Below are 14,271 nucleotides of genomic sequence, written 5' to 3'. Positions count from 1 at the left end.
TTATATAAATATACATTAAGCCATGCAAATCCAGGCTAAAAGGCATCCTAAGTCGTCTAACTTGCCAGACGAGCCAAGTTGGCTAGTAAGTGCGGGCGGGAAGCAATCGATGATTTTGAATTTTCCGATCGATCGCTGCCAGGTAAACTAGGCAGTCCATAAATGACGCTGGTACCGTAGCAGAGTTTGTGCCTTTTCGGTCAATTTATCCACTCTTTTGATACCCTAAATTCGTCGTACACTTTTGGATTATCTGGAACCCAACTGGTAGGTGATCAAGTATACTTCTCAGATATTTTAATTCTAGTGACTAAGTGGCTGTCTGTGCCCGGTCGAACATTGCTAAGAAAAGGTCATCGGATCCTTTTCGAAAGCTAAAGACCCCGTACAGAAAGGCACCGTGAAAGGACCGAACGCGGCAGCCGTTTAATAATGTCTCAGGATAGCCGAACTGAAGACAGAACATTGAGGAATACCATTTCGACTACGATTTTTCCTCCGCAAAGTTCAAGCGCACCGGGACAAGACCAGCGCGCTTGTGGTGATACAGGCGACGACCACTGTACTGAGAGTAAGACAATTCACAACACGGTGAATATGTTGTGTAATCCTGCAGAACCAAATTTTATGAACAATGAAGTACGGAACAGTGCCTCAGTAGACGTCCACGATGTCCACGAATATGACGCCCCACCTGGGAAAACCTGTGGAGTGGAACAGAAGGAAGTAACTTCGGACATTAACAATGCAGCATCTAGCTTGAACCATCCAACAATTCCAAGTTCAAAGCATCTGACTGGGGTTCCAGAGGTGGAAGAAAAGGATAGCCATGAGAAATCCAGCACAGATTCTACCAACTACTCGACATCGATCTCGCCTTGCTCCGACAATGCGGATAAAGTTGTTCCAGGTTCCCCTATGCCACACACAATGAAGAAATCACCTTCCAAAGAGACCCAGTTGAATAGACCCGTGATAGATGAATTGCAGAAGTACCCAATGTTTCAGAAGCAGAAAGAAATGACCGAAAAATTTGGAATAAAGAAAGACTCCGTTTGTATCATGGATAGCAAGTCAGCGCCGACGGCTGATTTCAAAATATTGAATGGTGCATCATACCTACATACCCACAAAGCGGGTGATATTTATTCCCAGGGTGTTTGTCCTTCATCACCAATGAAATCACAAGACTCATCGGCCATTGAAGACAATTACGTATACTACTCGAACGAAGATGGGTGCTCTCATGAAATGCAACAGCACTACGGACCAGCTGATCCATACTTGATGGGTCAGTGCAACGGGGCGTTTGGCCGACGAAATGTGCTGAATGCTAGAAAGGTGCCCGTAAACGTGAACGGATTCGATGCGCGTCAACCCAGGGGATCAAACAATTATTTGGTTCGTGCATCAAGTCCGATGCCCAACAGTGAATGGTTGCCATCAGGTATGCAACCAACATCACCGACGGAAAACGTGGCAAATCCAAATTATGCTGGGGATAACGCCAACAAAACGAACTTAATTGTCAATTATCTTCCACCGTTCATGTCTCAAGAAGAAGTGAAGGCACTTTTCTCTAGCATAGGCGAAGTTGAGAGTTGCAAGTTGGTACGAGAAAAAGCGACCGGCGAGAGTTTGGGCTATGCCTTCGTAAAGTACATTCGTGCAGCTGATGCTGAAAAAGCTATACGAACGTTGAATGGTCTCCGGCTTCAGAATAAGACAATCAAGGTTTCTTTGGCTCGTCCCAGTTCAGAGTCAATCAAAGGAGCAAACCTTTACATCTGTGGATTGCCAAAGAAGATGACCCAGACAGAATTGGAAGATTTGTTTAAACAATGTGGTCGGATCATCACTGCACGCATCCTGTATGACAACAAAACTGGACTCTCCAGAGGTGTTGCTTTTATTCGTTTTGACCAAAGACACGAAGCTGAGTTGGCTATCCGACGTTTGAATGGGTACCAAGCTCCACCAGAACACCCGAATGGTGTACCGAGTGAACCAATCACGGTAAAATTCGCCAACTCACCAAATTCGATTCGACATGATAGTCTAAGTCTCGCCTTGTTGAAGCAGGCTGCTCAACTTCAGTCTGTTGCTGCTTCTGTCGTAACGCCACCGTCGAGGACAGCTGCAACGGCTGCAGCCACGGCAGTAGCTGCTGCGGGGTTACTCAATCCGCTTCAACAAATTGCCTCTATTTCGAATAGGTTGAAATATTCCAATGCGTTAACTGGTGGTGCTGGGTCTCCAGGATCAACACCGGCCGACTTTTTACCAGCGATGGCAAGTGCAGCTGCTGTGGTCAACCCATTACTGGCTCCAGCGGTAGCCGCGAGCTCAGGAGCGTTGACTGCTACCGGATGGTGCATTTTTGTCTATAATCTTGCGCCAGAAACTGAAGAAGCTAATCTGTGGCAACTGTTTGGACCCTTTGGTGCAGTCCAAACAGTCAAAATAATCCGCGATCCTACCAGCAACAAATGCAAAGGATTTGGGTTTGTCACAATGAGCAATTATGAAGAAGCTCTCCTTGCCATACACTCACTGAATGGTTTCGCCCTTGGGAACCGAGTGCTACAGGTATCATTTAAAACCACACCAAACTCCAAGCTGAGACCATCGTCGTCCAACACGCCACCGCAAGCAGTTAGTCCAATGCCTACAGGTGCCCTGTCTGGACTAAACACTATACAACATGTGCAGCCCCCTTTGACGCAGATGAACGCAGAGGTCACCACTAACTTGAATTCGCGATACACTGGTGGCACTTCACCTGGAGTGCCGGCAGTCACTAGCCATAATCAGCAGCCACAAGTAGCGCATACCCAACAACAAAGTCAAGTCCAGCAACAAAAAACATCACCGCTCGGCTTGCGGTCGGCTTCCTCGCAGCCAGGCTTCGGAACGTCTAGTCCGCAGCCAAACAAACCACTTTTGGTGCAATTTCCAAACACTGGAGCCCCAGTGCAACTGTCAGCACCACGCGCGACATCTGAAAACGCCGTAAGTGGAAAAAGTTACAAGACTCTTATTCCGGCTAACCCTAGTGGTGAACCTCCAACGGAACTGTCGGATTCGTTCTCCGGTGCATTATCAATGAAATCGCCTGCTACCAACCTTACACTAATGGCTAACCAACAAGAAAAGCAGCGACCTCCGATTAAAAAGAATTGTTGCACTGTCAAGAATCCGGCAACAGGAGCTGACTGCACTCCATCGCTAATTGCGGGACAGGAGGTACTTCAGTAATGCCATCATTGCTGGTGCTGTGGTTTTCATTATTTTGTGTTTTCAGCCAAATTAACTGTGAAGTTCACAATTCTTTTTGCTCATTTTGAGAACCCGAACATGTGCGCAGCCTATCGTTCGGTTAATTTTGTTACGGGTACTTCAGTTTTCATTTGCATGCCAATGCAAACCTGAGTTGATCACCAGTTAAGTGCTAGCACAGTTGCTTGAGAACTTCCTCAGTTGTTTCATTAACTTCACTTTTTGGATTTTGTAGTGCACGCTTAGGTAGCCCAAAGCGGTAACAGTAAAAATTGATGATTTTGTCCTGATCCTACTTTGGATTCGTTAACCTTAGTCGCCCACTACTGTCACCTTGAAGTCTAGTGGAGCTTCGCTGTAACATTACTAAACTCGGCGGCTATCCGCACCGGTCCATCAGAACCTAAACGAGTCTCAGCGATCAACTTGGGTTTCAAGCCTGGTCGAGAAGGGCGGCCCAGAAACAAGGTCGTTTGACCGATTTCCTAGATGTGAGTTGGGGTGATCCATACCGATTTCACACTGCCTTACTGTTTCCGTGCAATGTCAGTTTCCAGAATGGACTTTCCCTCCTGGTATCCGCTTATGCACCTGGATGCGTCACTGATGGACTCCTCAGTTTATATTTTCGTCTCAAAATACGTTACTGTATGTCACGTGACAGCGTTATTTTAATCGGTTCCATATGATTGTACATATTTTACTGCTTCTAATTGTACTTCCCAAATGAATTTCACCGTTCATTTCGATAAACTATGTTTGAGTAATCCCTGTTCTGGAGGGCTTGCACATTGGATAGGGCGATAGTGGACAACGTGACAGGCTTGGTGCCACGGCGTCCAGATCATGCCGCGTGAATGACTCACCCATGGGTTGACCAACCCTCGTCGTGTACCCTGCCTTGGCGTCTGTCTCGGCATGGAAACCAACCAATAGGCTTTGAGGATTTACTATAATCTGATTGGCTAGACTTATCGACCGTCAATAACAGGGCCAATGGAGCGACGCAGTCAGAAGCCGCTTCATCCTCCAGAGGATGGTCGCGTCGCTTGCCAAGTTAGGCTCTTGTGTCGTGCAGGCAGCTCTCGATGCCTCCAGCTCGTCCTCAGTTGAATCGTTCTGGAGGGTGAGTCGCTATCTTGGTTTTTGTGCGATGCAATTCAGCACAGAACAACTAGTTTATTTCTTATCCACTTACCTATTTTCTGATGTTTGTTTTCAAGTGTTCCCATGTATATCGGTTCTATCATAGATGTTTCCTTGAAATCGATTTCTAGATGTGTCTGTAAGCGCCAGCTTAGCCTTAATGCAGTTAGGCATTCAACCATTCAAAGTTAGAAAGGAGTACATTATGCGTTCGAGATTCAATGTCCTCGGCTCATAGAGACTAAGTTTCGGACCTACATAAAATAAGGTACACATGACAGCATTGTAAATTCGACCATTGGCAGACGATCTGATGCCATTTTTACCCTGAATCCGGTGGTAAAAACATTCCCCCAGATCTTTCGCTGTCTACCAGAGCTCTCAGTTCCTCCTTGGGCATCGTGTTTTTCGCCGTTGGAGGGTTTCTGTTAAGCTACAGGCTTTTTTGGTCTTATGGTGTCTATCAGGAGGGCTGGTTTTAAATATGTCCACTGGTGGAGATCGCGTAAGAAACTTCGGGCGGGCGAATTCGAATGCTGCGAGCGTGGCTCTTGAATATTGCTACATCTCATCCACTTAATTATTATGGGTATTGAGCTAGCTCAGATCGATACTGCTGGAATATGGTATTTCTCTGAAGATGTGGGATCGAGCTTTTTTGCTACTCAAAATTGGTTCAGGGGGGGAAGGAATGATCTAAAGATTGATGGTCATTAAATTGGCTGTAAGCATGAATAACCAGTGAAGAATGGCGAACCATGGAGACTTGGACAAAGGAAAATTTAAGGAATGTATAAGGTTGGAGAGCAGAAAGGGAGGAATTCCAAAAGTGACCGATTCCGTAGCGACAGACTGACACTTGATATAGATGACTAGAGGAGCGTAGGCGCGTCGGTCGACTGGATGATCGTGGGAGGGGAACGAGAGAGGCGAGTCAGTGGAGTTACCGTGATACTGGCGCTGCATCCCGATGGTGACGTGGGTGATTTGTGGATTGTTGAAGGGGTGGTCTTCGATGCAGAGCTCTTCATCCTTTACTATGTAGGAGTATAAGATGTGGATGATTAGCGCACAGTGTGGGGTAGTGGCGTTCCGTAGGGGGAGGACGAAGCTGGCACTTTACAAGAGTAGTTCGGTAGTGGGACAATATTTGCAAGAGTGAAAAAGGAAATCCAGATTTCTGGATATCTCGTTCGCAACTAATTCCACATTTGATGGCAAATTGGGATTGTTTACAAAGTGGAGATCGAGAAGCGAACATCTGGATGATTGATATAGTGGGCTTGAATCAATAAACAGTGGGAGGTAGTCATAGAAACGGTAGTAGCAGAGAGGAGCGTGATTAGATTTCGGAGGATCAAATATAGCATAGTTCAACGCCCCCCAGGCACGAATGTTCGTGAAATCGGCCGGGGGGCGAGATAGCTCAAGTGGTTAGAGCACAAATTTACTGATCGAAAGGTCCGTGGTTCGAACCGAACCGCTGCATCTCGACTTCTTCTGTCTAGGCTTGGGCACCCTGGCAGTATCCCAGCACTCGGACTTCCTTCGACCGGCCGGGCAGCTATGCACTAGAAAGGTGAACGCGGTCGTCACTCTCAGATGAGGCAAATCCTTGAGGAAAGTAATTCAGGAATCTGTAGGATTGAGTCCTCTACAAAAGCGCTGGAATAACCAGAAACACGATAGGCAATCGAGGATGAACGAGAAGAACAATGTAATGGACCCGAGAAGGTACCTGGAGCTTAGATACGGAGAGAAATGTCATTCACACCAGGAGATTTGTAGCGGCATTAGGTAACCGCGAATAGCCCTAGATGAAATGGTAAATAACGGAAGATAATTTGGCTTTGCGGGATGGACTGGGACATAAAGTAGGGAGGAACAGGAGTTTGAGGAAAATGCTGCGAGTCTTTCGGCCTTAAGAGAGCTGGCTCACGGTTTATTCTTGTCGGCGATGTGTAGACGGGAGGCAGAACACACGTTCCAACTGACTGCTTCTGTAGGACTTCAGAAGTATCGACTTCTGGCAGATGTACCGGACTATTTCTCGGCCTTGAGGCTGTCGAACCTAACCGTGTCGATAGTGACAGTCCGTGGATTACTAGCAATAACAGTCCGAACGAGGTGAAGGAGAGGGATGGGGATGTCGGCTTTTATAGTCCAGGAAACAGATGGTCAAGATGGTTTGAAGGATTGCTAGATTTAAAAAGGGGTATAAATGGGTCATGGTGCCCATTATCATTCTTTTAAGGAAATCGCAGCACCAAACGACGGTGATACCGAAATGTGTAGGAGTTATTGCCTTCAATGCGTAGCTACCCGATTCCCGATCACCATCCTCATCGTCACCGACAGCATGACATCAGTGTTCAACACCGATGCTTCACTGTCGTACCAATTACCGAATTAACTGAACGTACCGTACCTCCGGCACACTCCCGCTTTCTGGTAGTCGAAACTGTAGCAGCTGAAGTGTGCATGTGGTACACGGTTTATAGCTAGCCGACTAATTGATTGTAGGAGATGGTGGAAAGCAAACGCAAGTACGTAGTGACTGGTAAGAAAAAACAACGGAGCTAGAGGAAACAACGGAATCTCATGAGAGATGGGTGGCTAGGATGAGGTCTAGGGTCTGTAGTGAGTTCACCATCGCCCTCCAGAATTGTTAGTCTTATTGGCTTTCTATCCCTGTCTAGGCTTGGGCGACCTGGCAGTATCCCAACCCTCGTGCCTACATTGAGTGGCATGGCAGCTAGGCACCGAAAGGGTGCTACAGCTGAACGATTGTGGTCGTTTTTTATTATTGACTTTCTATGTTGAATTCGTGCACAGTTCTCAAAGTGCATTTACTGCCCGGAACCAAATAATGTCCTCTTTCTTCCTCATACTTTGAGTTAGGGACTTCAACTGTGGAGCGTTTACGTACGACGCGATCCCTAATTGTCACCGTGTCATCAAAATATACATGTCTGTCGAAACTGATTTCGTAATTTCGCTGTTCCACAGGATCACCCTAGTATCTCTCCACAGAAATTTTTTCAAGGGCATGGCAGTAGGCACCGAAAGGGTGCTACAGCTGAACGATTGTGGTCGTTTTTTATTATTGACTTTCTATGTTGAATTCGTGCACAGTTCTCAAAGTGCATTTACTGCCCGGAACCAAATAATGTCCTCTTTCTTCCTCATACTTTGAGTTAGGGACTTCAACTGTGGAGCGTTTACGTACGACGCGATCCCTAATTGTCACCGTGTCATCAAAATATACATGTCTGTCGAAACTGATTTCGTAATTTCGCTGTTCCACAGGATCACCCTAGTATCTCTCCACAGAAATTTTTTCAAGTTGTGTTAACCGCAAGGTGCACCTGCAATCGTGAGCCGCAGTATGATGTTTGCTGAATGTCCAGAATATTGGGTACAGAAATAGCAATTCAAACTCCGCTACACGTGTCCCTTTATAACCTACAGTTCATCTGCGAATACATTTCACGCTGACGTTCGTCCGGACATCTTCCTTATGAGCCCATCGATTGTATTCACCCACGAGAAAGTGGACATTTCATCAATAAAGTGTACGGTTAATTTCCACCGGTCGTTACATGTTGGCTCAGTGGTTAGAGCGCGAAGTCACTGACCGGAAGGTCCGTAGTTCGAACCCGACCTTAGCCTCGACTCCCCCTGTTAACGCTTGGGAAACTGATAGTATCCCAGCCCCTGTACTTCCTTCTGGTGGCATGGCAGTTTGCCACTTAAAGCATGCTACATCTGAACGAGTTTTAGCATGTTTTCTCTTGTGTACAGCGCGTCCGTTCTTCCGTTACTGTAATCATTGTCTAAATCAATAACATGTGACCTTTCGTACTGACTAAACTGGTGTCTCCTGATAAGAGCCGGAGCTGTACTGCAAACTAAACTGGCGTCTCCTGATAAGAGCCGGAGCTGTACTGCCTTGGAACCCTGTTTTTTGCAGATACCTGGGCTGTCGCGGAACGCTGCAGACTGACGTAGGTTGATGTTTGAAAACAGTTAAGATACCATCGACCACTGGATCGGACAAACCCAGGCGTTGACAAACGCCGTGTATAAAACGCTGAAAGGTCTTAGTAGCGTTTTTCAGACCAAAAGACATTTCAAGGAGCTCAAAAGATCGTGCAGTGTGCTCACCGCTATCTTGGTAATATCCGCTTCAGCGGCAGTAGACAGACACGCACCATATCTATCTTGCTGTTAACTCTTGCTGATACAGGGCCGTCGACTACCTGTTTCCGGCGGTGCCCAAAAGACATTCGTTGGTCTAATGAATTTCAGACGGATCACGTTCTCCAACTTCACTTTAATCTTGACAAGCCCATTGGGGTTAATCTTCAAGGTAGGCCCTATGCGACGGTATGATGTTCAGGCCTCGTCCATACTTTAGCACTTTATTCGGAGATTGGCTAGACTTTTGAAAGTCGTCATTTGAATTGAAAAATATTGAGCGGGTTGTCCGGATGTCGGCAGAATTACCGCGTCTGAAGCTTGGCGGTCCGGTCAGTGACCTGGAACCGACAGTTATCTACGGGTGAGCCGAAATGTCACACATTTGTCATTAAAATGGTGACCCTGAAAATACTGGGAAAGTCTCTCTGAAGGCCTCAGCCAACACTCAGGAGTCCGTAAGGTGCCTTTTACAGCCTTCAGTGCTAGGACGTTGACGGCTTGGCTGTCTGCGGTAGATGGTGTCCCCTATCTATCACGTACCTTTATCAAGGTCCCTTCCCCTGCGTAAGATAGGTACCTTCTGATATCTTCGGTAGTGGGCGTCACAAACACGCTGCATTTTGATGACCCCGCGGTGGTTAAGATATTCTTGGTGGCAAGCATTTTCTCGCTACACTCAAACTTCTGATATCAGAATGAGTGCGGTCAGTGGTGTGCGAAACAATGCGTGTAGGAGATTTACAGCTGGTTGATTTTCTGTGGCTGTTTTCCACTTCAAGGTCAGCTTTTATGGCCTAATTCATCCATGATGAGCACTTAGTCACATTGCATTGTGCTGTGGCATTTCATTTTCGTGATAATAGGAGCTGATGATCGCCTGTGGATGGCGTCTGCGAAATCTACAGTCCTTTCCTTGAATAGACTGAAGACAATACGGATGATCTAGTTAGAGATGCAATCCAGACTCCTAAATACAAGGAAAGGTAGCTCAGGAGCACCACTAATGATACACCTTCAGCACCCCAACCGGGCCAAGCAGACGAACATGTAAGATGACAACACTATCCAGTAAGCTACATAGTTGTAATGAATGAACAACTACCCGGAAGTGAGGTGTATTTCAGACAGGACCTCGAAAAAAACTCAGTGGTTAGAGCGCGAATTCACTGACCGGAAGTTTTGTGGTTTGAGCCCCACTTCAGCACCTCGACTGTGTCTGTCTCGCGTTGGAAAACCTGACTGCATCTCAGCCCTCGTGCTTCATTCGGGTTGGATGGTGGCTAGGTGCCGAAAGAATGTTACAGCTGAAGATTATTCAATGTTATTCTAGTCAGGACGGATAACACCCCAGTCTTAACGACAATAGTAATGGAACCACGGTCGACGTACGGATGATGGGGGCTATTCAAAATACAAATACCGAAAACACGGGAGAAATTTGTGGAATTGTGGAATTGTTGGTACGTGCGCGTCATTTAGTGGGTCCCTCTCTTGCCCCGGTGGTTCTGTGGACTACAGTGGCCATGGCTTGCATGTTGGGCTGCATAGCCAGGTAGCCGAAAAAAATCTGGTATTCAGTCGACAAGCAGTCAGATCACCAAACAGTTGTGGCTATGCATCTGATTGGCTCCTTTGTTTCCTGACCTCGCTATATCCAATCCCCATGAATACTGAAGCCACTCAAAGAAGTTCCTTCGGCCAGGCACACAAAGGACAATTGTTCCTAGGTTTCGACCCAGTCCAAAGTGCTGGAGAGAGTAAGATTGTGATGTAACTGCATGGTAGGGACAGAAATGACTGAAGTCAGCCCGTACCAGGCGTTTAAAGTCACTCACTGAGGTAATGGCGGTATCAGGTTACGTTGACTGCGTCGTAGTGGGCTTCCGGGTGAATGGAGTATTTTGAGGAAATTAAGAGAAACTAGTATGAGAACTGAAAGATGACGGCAAGTCCTTATGTTTTAAGATGATTTATCCCTTTTTGATGTATCGAAACTATCTGTCGAGTGATGACTACAAAGAAATAATAGTTCAACTGTAACATCCTTTCGGTGCCTAGATACCGTGCCACCCAAGTAGGTACGAGGGCTGATTTGCTGCCAGGTCACCCAACCCTAGATGGGACCAGTCGAGGTGCCGAGGTTCGATTCGAACCATGTACCTTCCGATCAACAAGTCAGCGCCTTATCCATTGAGTTATCCGTATCTCAATTGAGGAGCACAGAAAACTCATACACGTGCATGTATATATGGCACTATTAGGTTTTAGGCTGGAGAAAATGGCACAACTACCGGTAGTTTGCTCTACAACAACGTTGTGGCTTAACTTATCCTACAAGGAGGCCCGAAACACACGTGGACCGGGAGGATAGAGAAGCTTCTAGAATCGGCAGTTAATGATGCAACCAAAACCCAAGGATTTTAGCTAAGTGGAGCGCACCGGGGTCCAAGCAGTTGTTTCAGGTTGGAGGATAGACAGGCGACGTTAACATCCTGCCAAACTACCAAGGTAATAACCGGTTGGCTAAAGACTGAGGCGCTTTTGTAGAGCTTGTCCTACTGTCCCTGTGAAAGAAGGACTCGCTAGGATAAAAGCAGTCAGATACCCACTAGAAAAGGGCAGGCTTCTTTCTCATTAAAAAATCTCTTCTGGCCTCAAAAGACATGTTGCGCGAACCGTAGAAAATGGTATATACAACGCAAGCACGTGTGGTGAGTCGTAGTGCTGGACGAGTTGTTTGTCCATGGTATCTCCTCTGGAGCTTGGACGAAATGGAGGTTGGTGAAGGGGCGATTGGGTCTGACATTGGTGCGTTGTGTATGACGCCTGGTGTGTCGGTTTGTTTCAAAAACGCTGACTGCGCTTCCTCCGTCCTTACCAACGGCAACATACCTCCGTTCTATGAAGGACACGGTGAGGTCTAGTGTAAGGGGCTGAAATGATGGCTACGTGCTGTCAGCTCTCACAAGCGCTTGTATGCAATATGTGAGGTGAAGCTAGCTTGAGTCCATGAAGATATTCTCATAGGTAGTTGGAAATAAACGGCTTTTGGGAGGCTAGTTCGCCAGATGGTCAGAGGAAGCAGACACAAAACAGCTTCAACTGTACACTTTTGAAGGTTGGGTTTTACGGTGTTCCTCAGAACTAGAATGACCAGCAGAAGAGGCTCGACACGATTGGTTGCTGTGGACCAGGAGAAGCCGAATCCAACTCAATCGCTCCTTTAGCGACTGGATGGTGAGCTGCCGTTTGTGTGTCTGAAACCGAGACTGTTCATAAACTGCTGGTAGTGAATTCCTCAATCCTAACTGATGCCTTTAGTTACTACCACAAAGCAGCCGCACCAGGGGAGGTAGCGTTCAACGAGTGATCTTTTGATTTGCCGTCAGCGACGTCAATGGTCGCACTATATTGGATGAGGCAGACGGTTAACATACTCATCTTCAGGGGTACTATCCATGAGAAGAACTTGGGTCCTCGGAACACGTCCGTAAGGGTTGGAGAAGTGATGGGTGGTCGCCTGGCTCCTCTGAGACTAAACGGGCTTCTACGTTATTTAATGACCCGGTAGTTTCGTAGTAAGGCCTTCCAAAATTAGAAAAGACAATTTTGATAGCTGTCAGAGGCGAACGTTGCAAGAAACAATAAATGGCGCAGTGGACGTGTAACCTCGTTTCAATGAAAGAATAAGGAATGAGGGTTCAGCTGCGGCACCCTTTCGGTGCATGCTGTCATGCAACTGGAAAGAGCTGAGGTACTTTCAAGTTACTCCCGGCCAGACGGGAGCAATCGAACAGCCAAGGTTGAGTTCGAACCATGCACCATCCGCCCGGTATTTTCATCCCCTAACTGCTGAATTGTCTCGATCTCTTTGGCTTGACTTACTCACTTGGGATTGTAGCAGTCTCCATTGCTAAGTCGGTCTGGAGTAGTATCATTTCCCCCATTAGCTATCGGAGCAGCTGGACCTTTTAGTCCCTTTGCCCCTTGTATGGTGGTATATGTGTCTTTCACAAGATGACCGAGCTAGTAGATCGAACGACGTGTGCCTTAACTGAGTCAGTGGCGCTTACTACCTATTCCAAGCTGATGCTATCAGTAGGTTTTGAATGAATGCCGAAAACTTCGCACCCAGACCCCGTGAATCGAAGCGCAATCAATAGGGTCTCATATGTTCCGCTCATGCGTTGCCTTTTTGACTTTTAATGCGGGGCTAACAAAAATGAGATGCTGGGTGCTGATTCCCTGGTCCTATCACTCTCGATATAACTCAGTGGTTAAGGTACCGACTTACTGACCAGAAGTTCCGTGGTTCGAACCCGACCTCTGCCTCTCGAGTTCCCTTTCTAGGCTTGACAAACTGGCAGCCCAAGCTCTCGTGCTTCCTTCGGGTGGCATGGCAACTAGGCACCGAAAGGGTGTTACAGCTGAACAGTTATTGCAGCTCTTAACGTTCGAACCCTTAAACAAGCCGCTTGTACCCGTACTCTCGATGCTTTACCGAGATATTTTTGTTGCACTTTCGGAACTTGAATACGAGTTTCAGGTATAGTAATTGAGCCTACGGCAACTTCGTTGTCTATCCGCTATTGACTGCGAACTTCAGGTGCTTGTTCAGCTGCCACAGATGGTTGCTCCCGTGTTGGTGTACCCCTCCACTCGCGGGGTCAAGATTCCATGCTTGACTGGATACCTGTATACAATCTTCTCTGTGTTGTTTGTCTGTCCACTTCCATAAGCACTGGCACCGGTCGAATTGCTAACTCTCTTTTTCTATGGTTTGTGCTAGTGCTGGAAACTTCTACAGCCTCGGTTCTTTGGAAGACATATTTTATCGAGAAATAGCCATCCTCTGTTCAATAAGAGGATATAGCTCTAATCTCAAGAACTTCCGGTGCGCAATAGGGCAACTCAGTTCATACAGAGCTCAGTTTACTGGTGGTTGATCAGGTGGCGCAATTCGGATACCCCACAACACCTAACCTCCGTTCATGGTATCGCTAAAGTGACGTGTAATTCAAACTACAATGTCGCTGAAGTGTGTGTGTGTGTGGGGGGTGAGTTTGAATTAGTGCAGTTGTATGTTGGCACCGGTTGAAGTTTAAGATCCAGTAAGATGCATACAAACCGATCGACTGATTTCTGACCAGTACACAGCATCGGTCGTGAGATGTCATGAAAAAATGAATATGCACCACAGCAGAGGCCCGAAATTCATCGTTAACCAGATACAGCCATGGCTTTTGGCTTGCATGCATCCGTCACTCTATATACCTTATGTGGACTGATTGTTGTATCTATTCCCTTGTACAGCTTAGCTAAGTTAATAATCGAACTGTGAATGCGTTGCGTGTGTCAAAAGTCATCGTTCTTTTAGAAAGATCAGCACCAATGGTTATGTTGCGTTGAAAATCCGAAAATGCCTCCTTTGGACTAGTTACTCGTTAAGTAAAACATGGTTCAATCCACTCCTAACTGACTTGAACAGAACAATATGGTATGTTGACTCTACAACTCGGTTCCAGACACCTACCCGAGCATGTCTACTATCTAGGAGCACACGGTTGATTTTGTGGTGTGTTATCCGTCCCAGTTATATCCCTTCCCTCTCAGACAGTTCCTCCCTGACAACAGGGTCGCAAT

General features: G+C 46.7%; 2 protein-coding genes across 2 annotated transcripts in view; one reads left to right on the top strand and one right to left on the bottom strand.

Annotated features, from left to right (window-relative positions):
* Positions 1 to 432: 432 nt before the first annotated feature.
* T265_04269 (hypothetical protein) overlaps positions 433 to 14,271 on the top strand; it is a gene marked incomplete at both ends in the record, with an annotated part of 37,104 nt that continues 23,265 nt past the window's right edge. Inside the window, 2 exons of the mRNA XM_009168968.1 lie at positions 433 to 3,246; positions 4,271 to 4,405. Of these exons, the coding sequence (XP_009167232.1) occupies positions 433 to 3,246; positions 4,271 to 4,405 (2,949 nt within the window). The remainder of the gene's footprint in view (positions 3,247 to 4,270; positions 4,406 to 14,271) is intronic.
* The window catches only part of T265_04268 (hypothetical protein), a gene marked incomplete at both ends in the record, with an annotated part of 13,253 nt that continues 9,785 nt past the window's right edge, over positions 10,804 to 14,271 (bottom strand). Inside the window, 2 exons of the mRNA XM_009168967.1 lie at positions 10,804 to 10,897; positions 12,923 to 13,074. Of these exons, the coding sequence (XP_009167231.1) occupies positions 10,804 to 10,897; positions 12,923 to 13,074 (246 nt within the window). The remainder of the gene's footprint in view (positions 10,898 to 12,922; positions 13,075 to 14,271) is intronic.

Source organism: Opisthorchis viverrini (assembly GCF_000715545.1).
Source record: "Opisthorchis viverrini unplaced genomic scaffold opera_v5_69, whole genome shotgun sequence".
NCBI classification, from domain to species: domain Eukaryota; kingdom Metazoa; phylum Platyhelminthes; class Trematoda; order Opisthorchiida; family Opisthorchiidae; genus Opisthorchis; species Opisthorchis viverrini.
Note: the sequence above shows the minus strand (reverse complement) of the source record. Positions and strands in the feature narration are given on the sequence as shown.